The 18229-nt window shown below is 36.4% G+C and overlaps 1 protein-coding gene across 4 annotated transcripts in view; it reads right to left on the bottom strand.

Annotated features, from left to right (window-relative positions):
- The window catches only part of grh (grainy head), a 48236-nt gene extending 30594 nt beyond the window's left edge, over positions 1-17642 (bottom strand). For all 4 annotated transcript variants that reach the window (XM_088047583.1, XM_088047584.1, XM_088047586.1 and 1 more), the window contains exons 1-2: positions 17139-17642; positions 15065-15843 (exon numbers count right to left, since the gene is read on the bottom strand). In XM_088047583.1, coding sequence (XP_087903709.1) covers positions 15065-15714 — 650 coding nt within the window. In that variant the 5' untranslated portion in view covers positions 15715-15843; positions 17139-17642. The remainder of the gene's footprint in view (positions 1-15064; positions 15844-17138) is intronic.
- Positions 17643-18229: the final 587 nt, after the last annotated feature.

Below are 18229 nucleotides of genomic sequence, written 5' to 3'. Positions count from 1 at the left end.
GCACGGTAGGTTATGTTCAATTACAACTCTTATTTTTTATTCTCATTGTGAGTTTTTGAAATCCATCATAACGAACAAAAACATTGACGATTTTTCTCTAAATTTTAAGAAAATCAAATAATTTTTCAACATTGCTATTGTTTCTGTCATTTCGGTTAATTGTCAACTGTCAACAAGACAATGCATGCGACCTAATAAACCAAAAAATATCACTAGGAGGTACAACCCAATACACAATTTTGTGTACAGTCCCAAAATTTGAACACATGTTGGACTTTGGACCTCACGTTCAAAATAAATAGCGTTTAGTGATGGTGAGATACAAGGTGTAACAGAAATAAGTACATTAAATTAAACTAGTGGTAGACCTCGATAAAACAAACAACTTTTTCATTTTCGGTTTTCCAAAATTCGAGCACAGTTTCGAGATATTAATAATTTTGGAAACTGATGAGACTATCCCTCGTATATTGCACAAAAAATGTAAACATTGCCAGCTAGTCGGGAAGCCGCAGCCACATAAAAAAGAAAACTGATAACTTTTTTGTCGATTTAAACTTGATTTCCTGAATTATTTTAGTTTTAATTTTGCCGGTTTCGGGAACAGATCATTGTTTTACGGAAAGTGTTTGAATCTCAAAAAATGGTTAATTTTTCAAACGTCGAGTTAACCGACATGGTGTTGATTTACGGGGAGGCTAGCCAAAATGCTAGTCGGTCTCAAAGACTTTACATGGAAAGATTTTTGAAACGTGCACAGTGTTGTTGTGAAAATAATAGTGGTCACTTTGAACACCTTCTTTACTATGGACTGGTAAAGTTTCATCAACACGAAAAAGGTAGGATTTTTTGTTTTTCTTAGTCAAATTTGATTTTGTTTACTTGTTTCCTGTTCTAAATTAGTCGCATTAACGCATTTTGAAAGTCAATTAATTAAACAAACACCAATTTTAAACTAATTTGGAAATATTAATAATAGTAAAAATACATAAATCAAGCATAGAAAACTGAAGAATTTTTTTATCGGTAACAGTTGGCAGAAAAAACGTTTGACCTCGACGTAAGTGGAATGCATAGAAGCTAATCGTTTTCCAAATCCTTATTGCAATATTATAACAAATCTTTAATTAATTATTAATTATTTTGAGATGTTGATACACAACCCAACTTTGAAAATGTGTAAAATCTCAAAAATCGCTACATTCAATTTTCCATTTTTCTCCTTAAAGAATTAAAAGCTTGATTTACACTAGCGGATTTACGAAAATTTGCAAAGAAAAGTAGACTGACAGCACCTCTTCTGTATATTCTTGGTTAATTTAATTAAAAAATTTGGATTTCAACAAAAAGGGAGAAGCCCAACTCGAACCTGCGAATTTGTCCAAAGTGAAGCCCACCTGATCAACAGTAAGCTTCTTCAGGCAAGATAAATTGCCACAAGTGAGTTGGTCTCCTCCACGTGAACGTTGGAAGTGAACTGTATATACGCTAGCCGTGAACGTCAGGCAGTGGTGAGATATAAGGTTAATTTATGCGATTGCACAGGTTTATTACCAAAAACACAGAATTACTACAATAAAGGTTTCAAAAATATGGCAGTTTTGCATTTTTAGCACTTGATTGTAACTGTAAATCTGACATTTATTGATCGCTGTTAAAGTCTAAGTGCAGCAAATGGTTCTTCAATGAAGCCTCTTTATCCGTCACCAGAACTATGATTAAATTTAATTGGTGAGAAAATGTCGAACAAATACATTTGATCGAAATCATGATTACGTTCAAAATTAATAACACAGCAACAACATATCGAATAATTACTTTGAAATAATTATGAAAGACTGTAAATAACTTGGGCGTATTGTTGAACGACTGTTATTATTGTTATAGTTATTATAACGATTATATTATCTAATTACGATTTATTTACCAGGAAAGAATGTACATTACGCCAGTGTAATACCAACCTTAAATTGTTAAAAAGACTATTCCATTCACTTCGCGTTTATATAAGCTCGTTGATAAAAATTTAATAGCAAATCAACCGGGACGTCAGCTTTATTTATAAAAAAGTAAAGCTCGACATTCTGTCAGCTCTTGCAAGATTGGAAAATTGGCACGAGCTCGAGTTTTTACACAATGATATGATAATTAGGAATAAAAGGCGGCGCCACAAAGCAAAAATTTTGGTGTCCAGACAGTCAGAATATCCGATTTTTGGAATGATATTAGACTTGGGTTTATTTGAACCGCGCCGCCTCATAAAAATCTCACCTTAATGCTATGATATCACCAGCATTGACGTAAAACTAATTTTAATTTCCAAGCGTTTGGACGTAGAAAAATGTTATATAATAATCTAGCATAAAAATGTCGTGGTCTTTGGACAAAAATTCTAATGAGAACCCAATTGGTCAGAACCCAAAAGTTGGACGGACGGTGAGAGAATGCAGCTTCCATGGTGCATGCGTGGTGCATAAAAGAGTGGAATGACCTATACCTGAACAGCCGAAAACAAGTTTTTGCTCTTACACTTTTCGACCGCGAATTGAATAAAAAAACCTTTTATAAATGATAAATGAAAAAGCAGACACACAAAGCGTAATTATATGTAAATATCTTTTAAATCACAGATCTGACATTATTGGCTGTCAATTGAATTAAGAAAACCCGGAAAAATAAAAAGAGTGTGTTTAATCGTACGGATAGACAGAATTAAATTTGATGAATTCTCAGATCTCGTTTTTAATTAAGCGGTTAGAGGAGTTCGGTGAAAAATGGACGAGTAAACAGATGTGGTTTGCAGGAAAAATGTTGTTACAATTTTAAGTATTTATATGTGAGATTAACTAAAGATCGTCCTGAGACGTAATAACTTATTTAAATGTTCCTGTAAGAAATGCAGAAAGCATGCGATTTAATGAGCTGTATGAGAAATGTCGGAATATGCAATGAAAAAAGATAAATTAAACTCATACGCGAACATTAAAGTGTGTCCCAAATAAGGTTGCCTTAAAGGTCGCACTTTACTCAGACGATGTTTTATTTTTCTCATTGCCGGAAATTTACCTTTTCATTGCCCTAAATATCGTGCAAAGAGAATGGCTTTTTAAATTCGACAGACTTGTTTCGTTAACATCACAAAATGTAGCACAATGTGGCAAAAGCAATTTGCGAAATCGATACGCATGCAAATTTCAGGCCATTTCGACAAAAAATATCGCACACGAAAATTTACGGAACCTTAATTAAGAACTTTACGCGATGCGTCCAATTCTGACAAAAGTAAACCAGCTCTGTCAATGACAATTTAATTCAGTCGGATCTATCTCTCTATCTGTGACAAACATGATAATTTGTGTGTTTTTGGTGCCGTGTAAGCTGTCAGTTTTTAGCTTTGAGCTATTTGTTTTAGCTACGCTAAAGCTGCGAGCACACGGCTAGGGAGAAAAGCACGATTTCTTTTCCATTACTTCCAACAAACCTGCCAGTCATAATAACATTAAAATCGGCATTGATGGTTCATTAAAAAGCTAATTACTGTGATTTCTAGGAAAATTCATTATTGGGCCCCGAAAAATTTCACGTCAAGCAAGGACATATATCTGAAAGTAATCCTTTGTTCTAAAATGATCGTGACCAGTACTAAAGTCGGTTAAGTGGTTTTGAAAATGAAAAGAGCTTTTCAGACCATATGTTCAGAAAGAGGATTATTTTAATTTTCAGCGTTTCTAGACAAACGTCAAGATGGATTAAGCCGTCAAGGAGTGAAGTGGAGTGCATAAAAATTAGATCGATGGATTGATATTATGCCTGTCATCTAGAATTAATGACAAGAGACCCATGAGATATTCTACCTTTGTGAACAAAATGCCAAAGTCTCGCTCACACACGCATAGTACCAGCAATTTGCGCAATAATCTGATTGTAGATATAATTTATGTTAAGCGCCGATCAAGGAAAAATTCACGCGGCGTCAATTCATATACTTACGATTTTTCAAAAAGGACCATTTCACTCGGTACATACCTGCAACAAAAAAAAATATTATAACGAAATCTTTGACAATTTCTAGACAATGACGATTTTTCCTTTCGCAATCTATTTCAGCTTCCGTTATTCAAATTACATTCATATTACATCCTACACCGCGTATTTCGAAAATGTGACCGTTGGCCTTTTATTTTTTGATGTAATAATATTCATTACGTGTGTAGCTGTGTGTGTGTGTCGTTTAAATGGGAGCTATTTATCAATAAGTGGTCCAAGTGTATTAACTTTCACAAAATTCAGTTGTCGATTATTTTAGTGTGTTAATTAAATATATATTTTATTGATTTTGAAATTTGTAAATGAATGAAATATGTTAAGCTACTTATATTAAGACATTAAAAATGGCTTAGTCGATAAAGGCGGGACTACTTTACCACATCAAGTTGCGCAACCTTCATACAAAAGTTTCTCTTATAAAACGAGCTATTAGTCTTATAAACAAATGAAGACGGTACATTATCCCCACTCCTAAAATTTTACGAAGATCGATTATGTCTCTCTGGATCTGTTTAACTTAAGTGGTCTGTCAATGATAAATTTTTATGAATCTCCACGATATAAATTTGGCGTAATTCCCATTGTTTTAATTGTGTAAATAAATTTGAATTTGAAATTTGGAGGCCTTGAGGAATAATCTTTGTTACAAAATACATTTTAAGTACGTCGTTTGAATGTATCAAAACTAATTTATCTCATCATTATGTGAACTTCTTCGACAACGTGACATTTATTCCAAGTTGGGTTGAAAAAAAATTGCAGTTACAATTTGTCAGAGCGACTGTCGACAGGACTAAATAAACATGAAACGTACATCTCTATGCATATAAATCATTTATTAAAAAGGGACAATGGTTGTGAAAGGGTGAAGGGTTGGAAAGAAGTACCTGGGCTCCGGGCTCCATCTGAATTCTAAAATTACTGCCGTATTTGCGTTGGAAATTAACAGTCTTCGTCTAATTTGTTTAGCTAGGAGAGTCTAATAGATTTGGTAAATTTCTTTGATTATTTACAAATATTCAGGCATTGACCTATGACACTAATGAAATTCTATAAAAATGCATTCTGTGGCATAGAACGGCTTTCATGGTCCATTTTATATGGGAGTGTGATGGTGACCATAAAACTTCGATAACGTTGTTGTTATAGCTGTGTGGGATGAGCATTTGCAGTCGCAAATATGTGGTAAATACAAATGACGTAGATAATAAAAAAGTTTCTGCCGTTGTAATTATTCTCCGTCAAGAGAATAATTTATACAACCTTAGAATAAAAGCCGTATTTTATAATGAATTTCAATGACATATTGAAATTAAGGTATTACTGTTGCTGCCAGAAATGTTAATGTGTGTGAACACTATAATTTACACGTTAAAAATAATTGTGTTACTATTGACATTTTATCTCTGTCATTATCCGAATATAAATCAAAAAATTTTGAAATAACAACTTTATGCAATCCACGCGCGGAAGCAAGCTAAACTAAACGTCCTAATGAGAGTGTTAATTGCAAAAATTTTGGCGCGCAATTGCGCATTCACCAGTGGAGGAACGTGAAGCGTGTTAAGAAGACGTCGACCACGACAGACAAGGTTACTAGGAAGGACAACAGAATAATCATAATAATAGTTGAACACTGTTGTAATCGTTAAACTCGTAGTGGAATGCCGCAATGGAAATGTAAAGAGGAAGATCAGGTTGACTTGGTGTGGGTGAGAGCGTGTCTTTACTTGATATTCCAGTTTGGGACACCCCGACAGTTGCTCTTTAACCAGTTGCATTATTGAAAACCTACCTCAACATACTTTTTGTAGAGGTTTACTCTATTATAACTGGTTTCTTAGCTAGTTTTGGAGCTAGGTACGGATCATTCAATACTTAAATCAGGTTTCGTACCTGTTATTTATTATTATAATCCTGCTCCACAGAATGCCGTTCTTCGCAACTTTTTTATGGTTATGACAACTTCCACTCATCTACTTTTCATTTCGACACAAAGTTAAATCGCGATTGACGTCACCATCGTTGACGTCAAACTTATATTGCGTTATAGTATTTCCTTAATTGACCTAAAATCATACATTTGCTATCCACCCATGCATGGGGCACAACAATTTGCGTTTTATGTAGGCTGCTACTCTGTTCCACTTGACGACACCCATCAAATTGGCCAAAATTTAGCGAATTTAGCCCACACAGTTGAGAAAGCTCCCCGAGCTTTTGTAGAACAGTATATTTGTCATCATTAACTGTTTATTTAATAAGACCACTAATTCAATAATCAAACCATGCCCCAGGTCACTATTAACATCATTACATAAGGATCTCAAGATTTAGAGACAAAAACAATAACGACAAATGTCTTGGAAAAATTCCTAGAAATGTTGTAAAGCATTTCCGGGTTTTTTTCTTTTGATTTTGATACAGTTTTATCAGTACTTTGCTTCTGATATTATGTAAATTATATTTAAATTTGGATTTCTTTATTAAACTCCTTTGACATTTGGAAATTTTAAATATCATGCTGGTTTCGACATTATAAAGTGACAGGACTCAAATTAACATGTCAAAAAAGAACAAAACGAGAATTGTGATGGAATACGTGCGGTAAGGATCACTTAGGGGAAGGTAGGATAAAACTAACTAAACTACAAAAAGGATTTTACCGTTTATGTGTCTGTAATTTGATTTTTTGTTGGGTTTGGCAGAGGAGGTGTTTCCATGGAATGAAAAGCGTAAAACGGATAAGTTGGTGCAGTGAGGCGTTGATAATTCTGATCAAGCCATGATTAAGATCTCGATTAAAAAATGTAGCAAATAATAAAGTAAAACAATCAAATTGGATGGAATGTTTTGGGTTTTAATCGTTTTGTTTTGCCTTTCGCATTTGAATAAATGAATAAGTTAATGGGTTGCTGTGAGTTGGATAATAATGGGAGTAAAATGCATGTGTTAATTCCGCTTATCGATACATATAAATGTGGTCCGATGATCTTGCGTCATTATAGTAAATTAAAATTAAGACTTTTGAGTTGAAAAGGACGTTGGCAATAAATGAGGCTGTAAAGAAGTAAATTTATTTGTTATTCTCCGATCTAAGTGTCAGTTAACAGATTACCGTCAAAGTAACTTACATCTCAATCGAAAAAAAATTGCGTAATCAGAATATGTCCATTTATATGCAAATAAATTCTTATTACGAAATAAATAGTCCCTAAGATAAGTTGTTAGATGAGTCCGAGGACTGTCATTATTTTATCTAGTTTTCAATTAAGCGCTTTATTGCCATGTCATATAATTCGGATTGTGTGACACTTTGTATCGCGTAAGGTACTTCTCATTGGTCGACGGGAAACATTCTTAATTGTTTTGTACTGATACAGTTACCACACCCAATGTATTCATATATTCAACAGCCCACTAAATAAACAAGAGTGAAACCAATTAATGATACCAGTTACCGAGGAATATTCTAAAAAAGGTGAAGGGCGATTTCAAAATCGAGCGCGCACAATTTGACTTCCTCTCCCATACCAAAACTTTGATTGATTGATACGATTCGTCTCGGATTCACTGTTTCACATCTCAATAATTACCTATAAAATCCAACTGTAAAATTATTAATTAATTTTATTCGAAAGTGTAGTAGGAACACCGCATCCACATCGAAAATAATTTGATCGTAAAAACATGTAATTCGATCATAAATACTTCATCGAAATATTATCTTAATTAACATTAAGACTCATTTTAGTTAACCTAAATACATCGAATTACATACGGAAATTTAACAAAATGTTACATCAACTGACAACATAGCCAATTTCACTTTTTTTTAAATTAGAACGATGCACCAAAGACTTAAATTAAGCACTTCATTAATTAAAAATACGTCCATTTGTTTCTTCAGGTAGGCTATTATTTTCTTCAAATCTTTAAACGAGTATAACACACATGGTATACATCACTCTTATCGACAGAGTGATCATAATTGGATCGGCTGTAGGAAAACCTACAATTAAAAACATCAAATTAGATCGAGTATGTAAGATACAAGTATGAAGTGATTTCAACCACAAAGCAGACAAATTGTAGATTCTGCGGCTTTTCAAAAACACCCTGTATAATCAAGAGATAAGAAAAGCCTGTCATTTATTATTTTGGAGCAAGTAGTTTCAAAATGTCAGACATGTCGATTGTTTGAATTTAAATTAGAGAGTGAATCAGATAACAGACCTTGGTCACAAAAACCACCAGCTATTATTAGGAAAACTGTGGAAACTACAGCTTGTTAAGGTGGCAGAAGGAAGTGCTGCAAACCTGTGATTTTGATTCTGATTATATAAAGTTCGTAGAAACAATTTGTAAAGTCTCTAAATATACTGATCAAAATTCGATCGATCGAACCTATAATCAGTGTACAGCAATTTAACAATTTGTGATGAAATCTATAAAGAGTGGGTTTAATTAAAACTGATAAAAGTGCGTTTGTCAGAGAGAAATTTTCTGGCGCAATCAAGCTGTTGAAAGGTCGATAAGATCTGGGAATAAATTTGGTAGACAATTGCACGTATCGTAATAATGGATTTTTACCTAAGATACTTACGGTAAAGTAACACTTTGACCTTTGACAAGGTTAAGTCATGTAGCTACCGGACTAACACTATCCGTTACCGTTTCGAGACGGTTTTATTTATGGCAAACAACTAATCATACATGGATTGATTTATACAATGACGTTGCATCTACTCAAGTTCTTCGTAGCGTTTTACTATAATTAAGACACTCTCACAAATGTGAGATTTATTGTTATTGGCAATGAAAGCCGGCATAGATCAAATTTATCCTACGCGATTCCTGGTTTCTGTCAAAAATTACCTACACACCCTCGGAATGATCGCGGCATCAAATGCTAAGACTACAAAAATGTTGACCAAGAGCTCTTACATAAGTCAATGTCCGTGAAGAATTCGAAAGTGTTCTGAATCCAAAAAAAGCATTCGATCTTCGGTTACGGCATAAGATCGGTGACACACTCATTCAAACAAATTTTTACTCAAATTACCATTAATCAATTCCACCAAACCGCAAATGTCAAAAGCGATCCAAGATGGCGGTTCGAGACGATCAATTAAAAATTTTCTACCTCACGGATATTAAATGATACATCCGCTATCTTAATCTGGCGACTAACTTCTATTTACCATAGTCAATTAATCAAATTCGTCCTACAGATTGGGAACTATAACACGATGACATGTACAATCAATGATCAGAGACCGTGAGAATTCAGTACACTGTCATTGTGCTGAAATCTGAATAATAATGACGTTATTCTGGCACTTTATTTCAGAAAACACGATTCTGCAATCATTGATGATAAGAACGTTTCCGGATTTAATTTATTAGTCTCCTTCCGTCAATATTATTGCTCAACATCTATTAAAAGGAAAAACATGTCAGGTACATTCTTTCTAAACATCAACCGACAAGATGTGCTAGACTAAGGAAAAAAAAGAGAAAAAAAATTGGATTACTCATGACTCGTCAAAACACTTTCCTTTCAACATCTAGATTTGTTTTTAATGGACGCTAACGATGCAAATAACCAAACTAAAATACAACATTAACTACCGAAAACTCCGATTCCGCACGTTTGCCGCATTTGCCGCTTCTATTGCATTCTATTCTAATTAAACCGCGAGAGTTCGCTACCTAGCAATTAGACTAACTGTTTACAAGGTTTTATGTCAAAGAATATAAACAAAACAACAAATAAATAAACAAAAACATATGACGTAGGAAAGTTATAAGCAGTCTTATCTATTGCTAAAATATAGAACATGAAATAAATCACTTATTATTAGTGTTATTAATACTAAATCTAATACGCTTCTATAGAAATTCTTATAATGTAAAAATGAGATTACAGCGATAAGTCTCTAATTATGTAATTACATAATACATAATAATTCAAAAATAATTAACTTTTCGTCTGTAGATAAAACTACATCGCTTATATCCTTGAAAGGTGTTGTGTTCAACAACTGCTGGAAATGATCATCATCATTAGGTATAAATAGAAATTTTGGTTTCGATACAAACTATTTTCATTTCGAACAGCACGAATGTTTCATCAAGGTTTTACTTCGCTGATTATGATTAAATCTGACCATTATGAACAGACCTTAGGCTAAACGCACACTACTGTTCCTAATCTTGATGAAGAGAATAATTTGTACTTGCAGTCGATTTCAGAAAAATAAACTTATGTCTGAGCTAATTGCTTGTCATGTTAATGTTCAGTTACAGTAAAATTTTTACCTCAGTTCATGTCTAACTGACGAGACCTTAGGCTATACACATTTTTATTTTATTCAGATTCGGAAACGGAAAGTCATGTCTGAGCTTGATGAATCTAATGAAATAATTACTTTCAAACTTTTGTCTGTGAAGAAAGTGGCACATCTCACGTAATAATAAACCGCCGCTGACATAATACGCTGCCACAAATAGAAAATGCATCTGCTAATATTTACACAGATATCGTCAATTAACGACACGTTTAATAGTTTTAGCCGGTGTCTTTTGTTCGTACGGAACGACGCGCCCTTGAAACCTACGACCTACGTTCGTTAGATTTCCTTAACCTACTTGAAGGTATTTTTTTTCTGTGAGGATTTGAAAAGCTCTGAAATGATTTAATGAGAAGTTGAAGGAGGTTCAATGTTCACCTTCTATTAATACTGGAAAACCACCGCGTACGCAGCAAATAATATGATGTCTGTAATTTTTTATAACCATTGCCATTAAATTATTTGTTGTGTAAAAACGTATCGACCAGTCTAAACATACATCGCCCCGAGCAATTATTATGGTAATGCTAATGCACAAATGAATGATTCGAAGCTTTCGACCGTGCTTATGGAATGTTCAGAGTTAGACATAACAAGTATAGTGTTGGTTAAATCCCGAATTATCGACCGTTGGTCGATGCAGCTTCTATCAAGTTGTAATTTATTTTTAATTAATAACCGGTGAAAATTACAATCATCTTTTAATATCCGGTTGTTAGAATATGTATAGTGTGGGAACGTAGCAATTTTTCAAATGAAAAAATTGATGGAAAATCATTGAGAAAAGTGAAGATGTTGAGACCCGGATATCAGCAGCAACCCACACAATTAAGAAGTCTTCATGGCGCAAGCGTGGATTTATTCAGGTGTTCACAACAGCGCGCGAAGCGTCGTTCATTATTATTTTACCTACTTTACCTTGAACCTGGCTCTTATGACCGAGAGGGACTTTTATAAAGGATAAAATTCTCTATGACAATAATTTATAATTCTTGGGTTGGGACTTTTTCACTAATAGCTATTGCCGTAATAGAAAGTCCTTGTGGATTTTTAGTTAACTGTTACATTCACCCATATTGCAATAGCTGTTTCATATAATTATTAATCGTTGTTTACAGTATTGGGGAAATTTCACTCAAATAGGACAAGCTCCACCGATTCCAAGCAATCCACATTTTTCATTCCCTTAAACGCGATAAGGAAAATATGTGGAGCTCGTTTCCACGAGAAATACTATCAAATTAGTTTCTGTCAGATCTGAGTATTAGGTAGAAAGGGTGTTCTTGAAGATACGACGAACGTTAAGTTCATGGTCAAACGTTGGAGCTCTCTGTACCCACATCTCGATTATTTTTAGCTCCAGCTCGCGAGGCAAAATTTTCAATTTCCGGACCATTCAGAAGCTCCTCTTTGTCTTCACATTTTGAGATTCTAGAACTCGAGCGTGTCTCAAACCCACACGATGCGTTCGCTTTTAGTTAAAAGGTGTAATAAATCTCTCTTTATCACCACCGAAAAGTATTCTTTCGACTGATTGAAGATTATGTGATAATTAGACTTATCTATCACGTTTCTAAGAAGCGAAATCAACAGTCACGAACAGTTTAAATGAATTTTAGTCGTCGCAGCATGGATACATGGTATTTCTTAAATTAAATGCCATCGATAAATATGTTTGATTTATGATATTATAGGAAATGAAGAAAAGAAATTATTGGCTTTCACGACATGGAAATTTTCTTGTTGAGGGCCAGTCTGACACGTAAAGCCCGTGGAATCAGAATGTTGAAAATTTTAAAAGGTGAAATTAATAACAATAATAATGGCATACCGTTCTTGATATTTTAATAATATTTAATGGCACATTAAGCTAATTGGTGTTTATGCTAATCGTTATAAATAATTTGTAAGAAACTGAGTGCCGGCATGAGTGCTATTAAAATCTTCCCAGTTGTTAATTTTTTTCTAAAAATGTGTTTAGGAGAAACAAAAAGGCAGTCTAATTGGCAATTAAATCACCTTTTACACTGTATTCATATGCAGAATTGCATTCGTTGGAATTGCTGATTTATTGAGCAATAATATTGCTCTACATAATAACACTTTATTTATGACTGCCAATGGTTGGAGTTGTTGCTTTATTTGGTTTTGTATTAGCTTCAGACGTATCCTTTGGGTTACGATTATTGTGGAATTGTACAGGTTTGCTATTGAGTGAATGTGTTTTTGTTGGTGGATATTTAATTTTGATTGGTATTTATTGCAGAAGATGCATAAGAAAGTGTGTATCGCAATGAAAGTAAAATTTATAACCTCGAGTTGCATAGATGCAAGCTGGAAACCACGTAGAATAATGCGTACTGCGTATAAGAATTAATCAAAAACTCTGTTCCATGTATTATACATAGTTGTGATAATTTTGAACAGTTGCAACCGCAAATACCACTTATTCAAATGTCAAATATTTGCTTAATGCCAAATAACGGTGAACAAAGGAAATGTTAATTATCGACTTTTTAAGACGTTTCATTTTCCTTTACTAAGGAGATACCCCCGTTTCGTTGACAATTTCCTCAAGATTAGGTTAATGGTGTATAATGAGTGGTTAATTGCAATAAAGCTATTGAGAAATAATGTTGATAGCCCGAACCTTGACTTGTTTACTTAAGTATTTTAGTGACAAGATGTGTTGTATAGACACATTGAAAAATTCAGTGAGTGTGGTTTAGATATCGCCTGGATATTAACAATTTACAGCCGCATATTATAGATTCTTCATGATTGCTCAAGGGCAGACGTACCAAAAATGGAATGGCTATTTTTCGAAGTTCGTGACTGAAGGCGTTTCAATGTTTTCATAATGTGTAGTAACCGCAGAATACTCTGCGCGGTTCGTTCTTACTAAGCTTCTTTCATTTAAACATTTATTTATTTATAAATTGTTCATTCAGAATTATCCCTACTTTATTCAAATCACAAAAAATATCAATGAACAATTATAATTGTGTGGCAAACCTGTTTCTAACTTAATCCAAGCTTGACTTCAATTCAACGAAAGGGTATTAAGTACAATTGTTAGAATTCGCATTGTATTAACCTAATTTCGTAGGTGTGGATTAAGGTCCATTCACCCTAGAAAATTGAAAAAACGACACCTTTGTAATATTTTTTCTTGATGGTGGATTTTTTTTTGACGGTGCCCTGAGCATTATGGTACCGTTATACCAGACCATCTCATCACTAAATTGCGTTCTACATAATTATTATGCAATTTCTTTAAAAAAGGATGTGAGTACCGCAGGGAGCTACATTAAGACCTATGTTTTCTTGTATTACACAAACGGAAACTAGGTTCAGTTTTCCGGGCACAAAGAAACTCGCAACTTTCCTGGTAAAAGTCACCATAAATTCAAAGTTGTCAGCACAGCGGATTAGAAAGAGACGTCATTTCAAACAGTAAAATATTGATTAAGTAACTTTAATGCTTGGAAAAACCTTAAATCGATGAAAGTTAACCTCCTTTAGCGCGAAATTACGACCCTTCTATCAAAAGGTATCTTTTGGTGTTGGGACTAAATTGTGGCTAAATGTATAATGAATATCAGAAAATAGCTATTACAACATAATCTACGGAAAATTGTAAACCCTCATGGCAAAATTGCTCAAATACCGTATTTAATGGCGTCCAAACTTTTACTTTAAGTAATTAAGATACAAGTAAGAATTTCTGTAGGTTTTGTTATAAATAGTCGCTGGTCCATGTTAAAATATATCCAGCGTAAAGAAAAAAAAATCACATCTCGTGGCTGGAATCCAAATAAATGCAACAGAAAAGCACACATTTGAATATGAAAGTAATATTAAACGTTCAAATTCTTGAACCTATAAGTGATGTCCAAATTCTTGAACCTATAAGTGATGTCGCAACTATTTAAAATATGGTCTGTCACAAAGCAATGCGATACCACGAGACATTTGAAAAAGCGTGATATTTTTTAATAAAAGCCAACAAAAGTCAAGTCAATTGAATTGATTTTTACAGACGTCGGCGGTGCTGCGGTATAATACAGAAACCAACTAACAATTAGTTGTAGTCGCAGCAACAGACTCAGTTATTAGACTATAATATTTAACCTTGAAATATTTGTAAGGCCCAGCCAAAGTACGGTGTTGCTTCGTTGGCTTTAGCAGTGCTTTGGTGGACGACTGTGAAATCGCTTTCTGCGATCAAATTCATCTGACGTGAGATTTAGGGAGAAGATATACAGACAGCGTGTTCAGTTTCCAGCCCTCTTTCATAAATTTAACGAGTGACCTCAGGCGACCTTGACACTCACCTTTGCTTAAATTTGACAATCATTTAACAATGATGCGAAAATGAAGATAGTTGAGTTGATCATTTGTGAGATCTGCAGATAAAGGTCGGTTGTCGGCCATTTTGGAGAACCATATGTTATCGAGAGAAACTGCCGGAGAGAAGTTGTCGGCTAATTTATGTTTTTCCGTAAATTAATCTTTTAAAACTGGCTTGAAATTGTTATTTAAAGACAGTTTATGGCTTGTTCGGTTTTACCTGTGCCCAACCCCCGGGGGGCCAAACGAGCGAACGATTCATTTTGCGGTGTTCAGGTGTCATTAAATTTAAGGGTTGGGAAACTAACCTGAGTCCAATAACTGGCACCCCTTCGTCCTCGGTCATCTCTGAGAGTACCAGAACTGTGGGCACTTGAGCTTGAGCGGGATATTGTAAAAGTCCTGGATTTCCTTGGAGAACCACTGACACTGTCCCGGGGGGGCTCCCGCTCGATTCGCCCCCCGTTATCGTGCTCGAGTTTCCGTCGATTAAACCGTCCGCGATTTGCCCCCCGTGTATTTGATGGGCACTCAAATTGTTAATGGTGATCTCGCCACCATTATCGGCTGAGTAGATCTCGAGACTTTTTTGATCGAACGCCGTGGTATAAATGACGGTTTTATTACCATCTTCGTATATTAAATCTATGGGAGTGTCGTGTTTGTCCGGGATGCTTTGGGCGTAAAGTTCGTCTTTGTCGTACGAAATGACTTCGGTTTTAACTTGAGCATATAAGGGGGCCCTCCCCATGGCACTTTCTTCCTCCATTTCTTTCTTTAGCTCGATCACGTTGACCGGAGTCATTGTGGCGAGCATCGCCGGAGATTCTGGAGCCTCTTGGTTCGGCGAGCGGTCAGCTGGAGAAGCTTGAGGTGGAGGAGGAGACATCATACTGCCGTCGGCTTCGAGAGAAGGAGAAGAATTCAGAGGCATGTCTTCCATATTACGGCGAGTCATTATGGCATCGAGTTTTTATCACAGTCACTTAACGCGATTGCACTTTTTTACGTATTGTTCGTCAATATGGCACTTGTATGGCTGAATTTTTGACAAACCCCGAGCGACATGCACTCCCGACTGGCGGATCTAGAAAGGAAAACATAGTCAAAGAATTGCTTTTGAATTTCAAGAAAATATTTATATTGATCAGGTCTTCGACGCGGCATGCTGTAAAGAGTGAAGACGTTCTGGTCGTACTACAACCGATTCATGTTTACTACAAGTACCGGTTTAGATCAAGTCTATTATTTTGGAAGATCCAAAAAAGTCAGGTCGTTGAAGATGAGGAAACCCGGCTAGAGGCGGGAAGGCGTCCGCCGGAGCCGGAGGAGGTGGCTTGGCAGTAAACAGTAGAGGTAGACGGTAGCAAACCGGAACCTCCACGTGCCAGAGCTGGTTTGACGGCCATATGGGAATGGGAGCCACAGCCGCTCCACACTCCACAAGCCCAGCGATCTCCCTGGCCTGCTGCCGCCGGCCCAAGAAGAGAAGTCGTCTACCGTCATTTTAGCACCGTTTCACCGCAACTTGGCCGAGGGGGTGGCTACAACCGGTTCCTCAGTTCCTCACTTGGACGAATAACTGTATATGCACAACTGCAATCGGTTTTTACTCACGACTCACGGGGGGTACCAACACGCTAATGGCAAAGTATCGCGGTTTACACATTACACCTTCAAGTATTTCTGCATTGCTGCAAAGCCCACCTTGATTTATAGTCAGAGTACCAACTAAGATAGTCAAGCGGCGAATTTGCAATTAAAATTTTGAGGTTATAAACTAATGGGGCACGTGTGCAGTTGACAGGGCTGCATGGGTGGTGAATTGAATTCATTTTCGGTTTAGTCTTATCTCAGTTAATGGGTAGAATAATAGTCGGATGTTTAGTATGCGCGTACACGTCTCCTAATTTAAAATTCATGTTGGATCAGAACCAATAGCGTTCAACTATCAGCGCTTATCGAAGCAAGTGCGTCGATTGATTGGTGGCGGTTGAATTGGGATAATTCCGGCGAGTTTGATGCTAGACAAGCGGCGCCAAAAGATGACAGCGGAGTGCAAGGGCAGACCAGGTAAACTAGTAGGGGCGTACCGAGACCGAGTCGCCATTCAAGATCAAGTGTGAGCAATAGTTGATGAACAGGTCTGCCGGCTTCTGGATAACAGGTACTATTGTAATCGTTCAATATTGAAAACAACTAGGTGCAAGTGAGCACGCTTACGACTAGCACCACAACCTGGCCAATTAAGCGTGCGGAATCATAATACAAACTAGTTTTGGTGGTTTCGTGTCGGGACGACAACGTGGTCGTTGGTTGTGTTGTGGAAGCCGCATCGAGCTCGCCTGAATATTCGTGATTGTTTTAGCTAAAGCGAATTACCTCGCGTGGGGAATGAAGTTCCTTTGTTACGACGAGCACAAAATTCACTACACGACACACTGCCCTACAGGTTCGTGTCCAGATCCACCACGTTGTGACAACATGCTTTTTCCTCTATCAGTCGGGATTCTACATTCAATCACATGCTAGCGTCTACAGGTGTTTCGAACTAATACTCTACTGACTGTTAGTTGCGGCAGCTCAAAGCCAATCGAAGGTAAAGACCATCTCAGGCGCGCACTCCACTTTCTGTCTTCCTCGAACTCAGAGAAACTCGGTACTACCAACACCACGTGAGTCTTTGCTTAGTTCGAAGGCCGCTCGCTGTGCTCGTAGCCGAGTCGCCTCTGGGCCCCCGCAGCGACAGCACCCGACAACTCGTCTTGTCTTACTCACACGCACTTAAGAAAAGTGAACTTAACTCACACGTGGGAGTCCGATTGGGCGCCGCTGATTCCACTCAGCTGAGTGCGAGGGCAGCATCGAACACTCGTGGAATCATGGCCGCTGTCCAGGTATATCGCAGGAATCTCGACGACCAACAAAGACAGCATCATCTCTTTCATCTACGAACGAAAAAGACACCAACAGTTTCACCTGCATGACTCGACGATCAAACAGACTCAGATATCCTATGGCAACAACAGAGAACAACACAGAGGAGGGAAATAAAACGATCGAAAAAAGAATGACGTAAAATAGGAACAATAAGAAGTAAAAGTATAATCCCAGACATGCCTCGAGCTATTCCAACATTCTCAAATACTGCGCGCGCTTATTGTGCGGTGTGGTGCGTGTTAAAAGTACTGTTGATTTTGACGTTTCAACACTACTGCCATCACACACCACCCCCGAACCTCTACTTAATCATACATTATCCGATAACTCCCCAAATGTACGCCCAAACTACATAAAACCGCTCACGGCTCGGTAATTTCAACGATGCGTCAGAAGACGAACCCCGCTCGCCGTCATCGATTTACTTCTCTCACCTTAGCATTCATATCTCCGAACCTTTTTAATATCGTCCAAATTCTTCTTTTCTATTAAATATCGTTTCTACAAACCGCAAATTCGTGTTTAGTTTTTGT

The sequence above is a fragment of the Gnatocerus cornutus genome, chromosome 10 (genome assembly GCF_029298725.1).
Source record: "Gnatocerus cornutus isolate USDA-ARS CGAHR chromosome 10, icGnaCorn1.1, whole genome shotgun sequence".
In the NCBI taxonomy this organism is placed as follows: domain Eukaryota; kingdom Metazoa; phylum Arthropoda; class Insecta; order Coleoptera; family Tenebrionidae; genus Gnatocerus; species Gnatocerus cornutus.
This window is presented reverse-complemented; position numbering and strand designations above follow the sequence as displayed.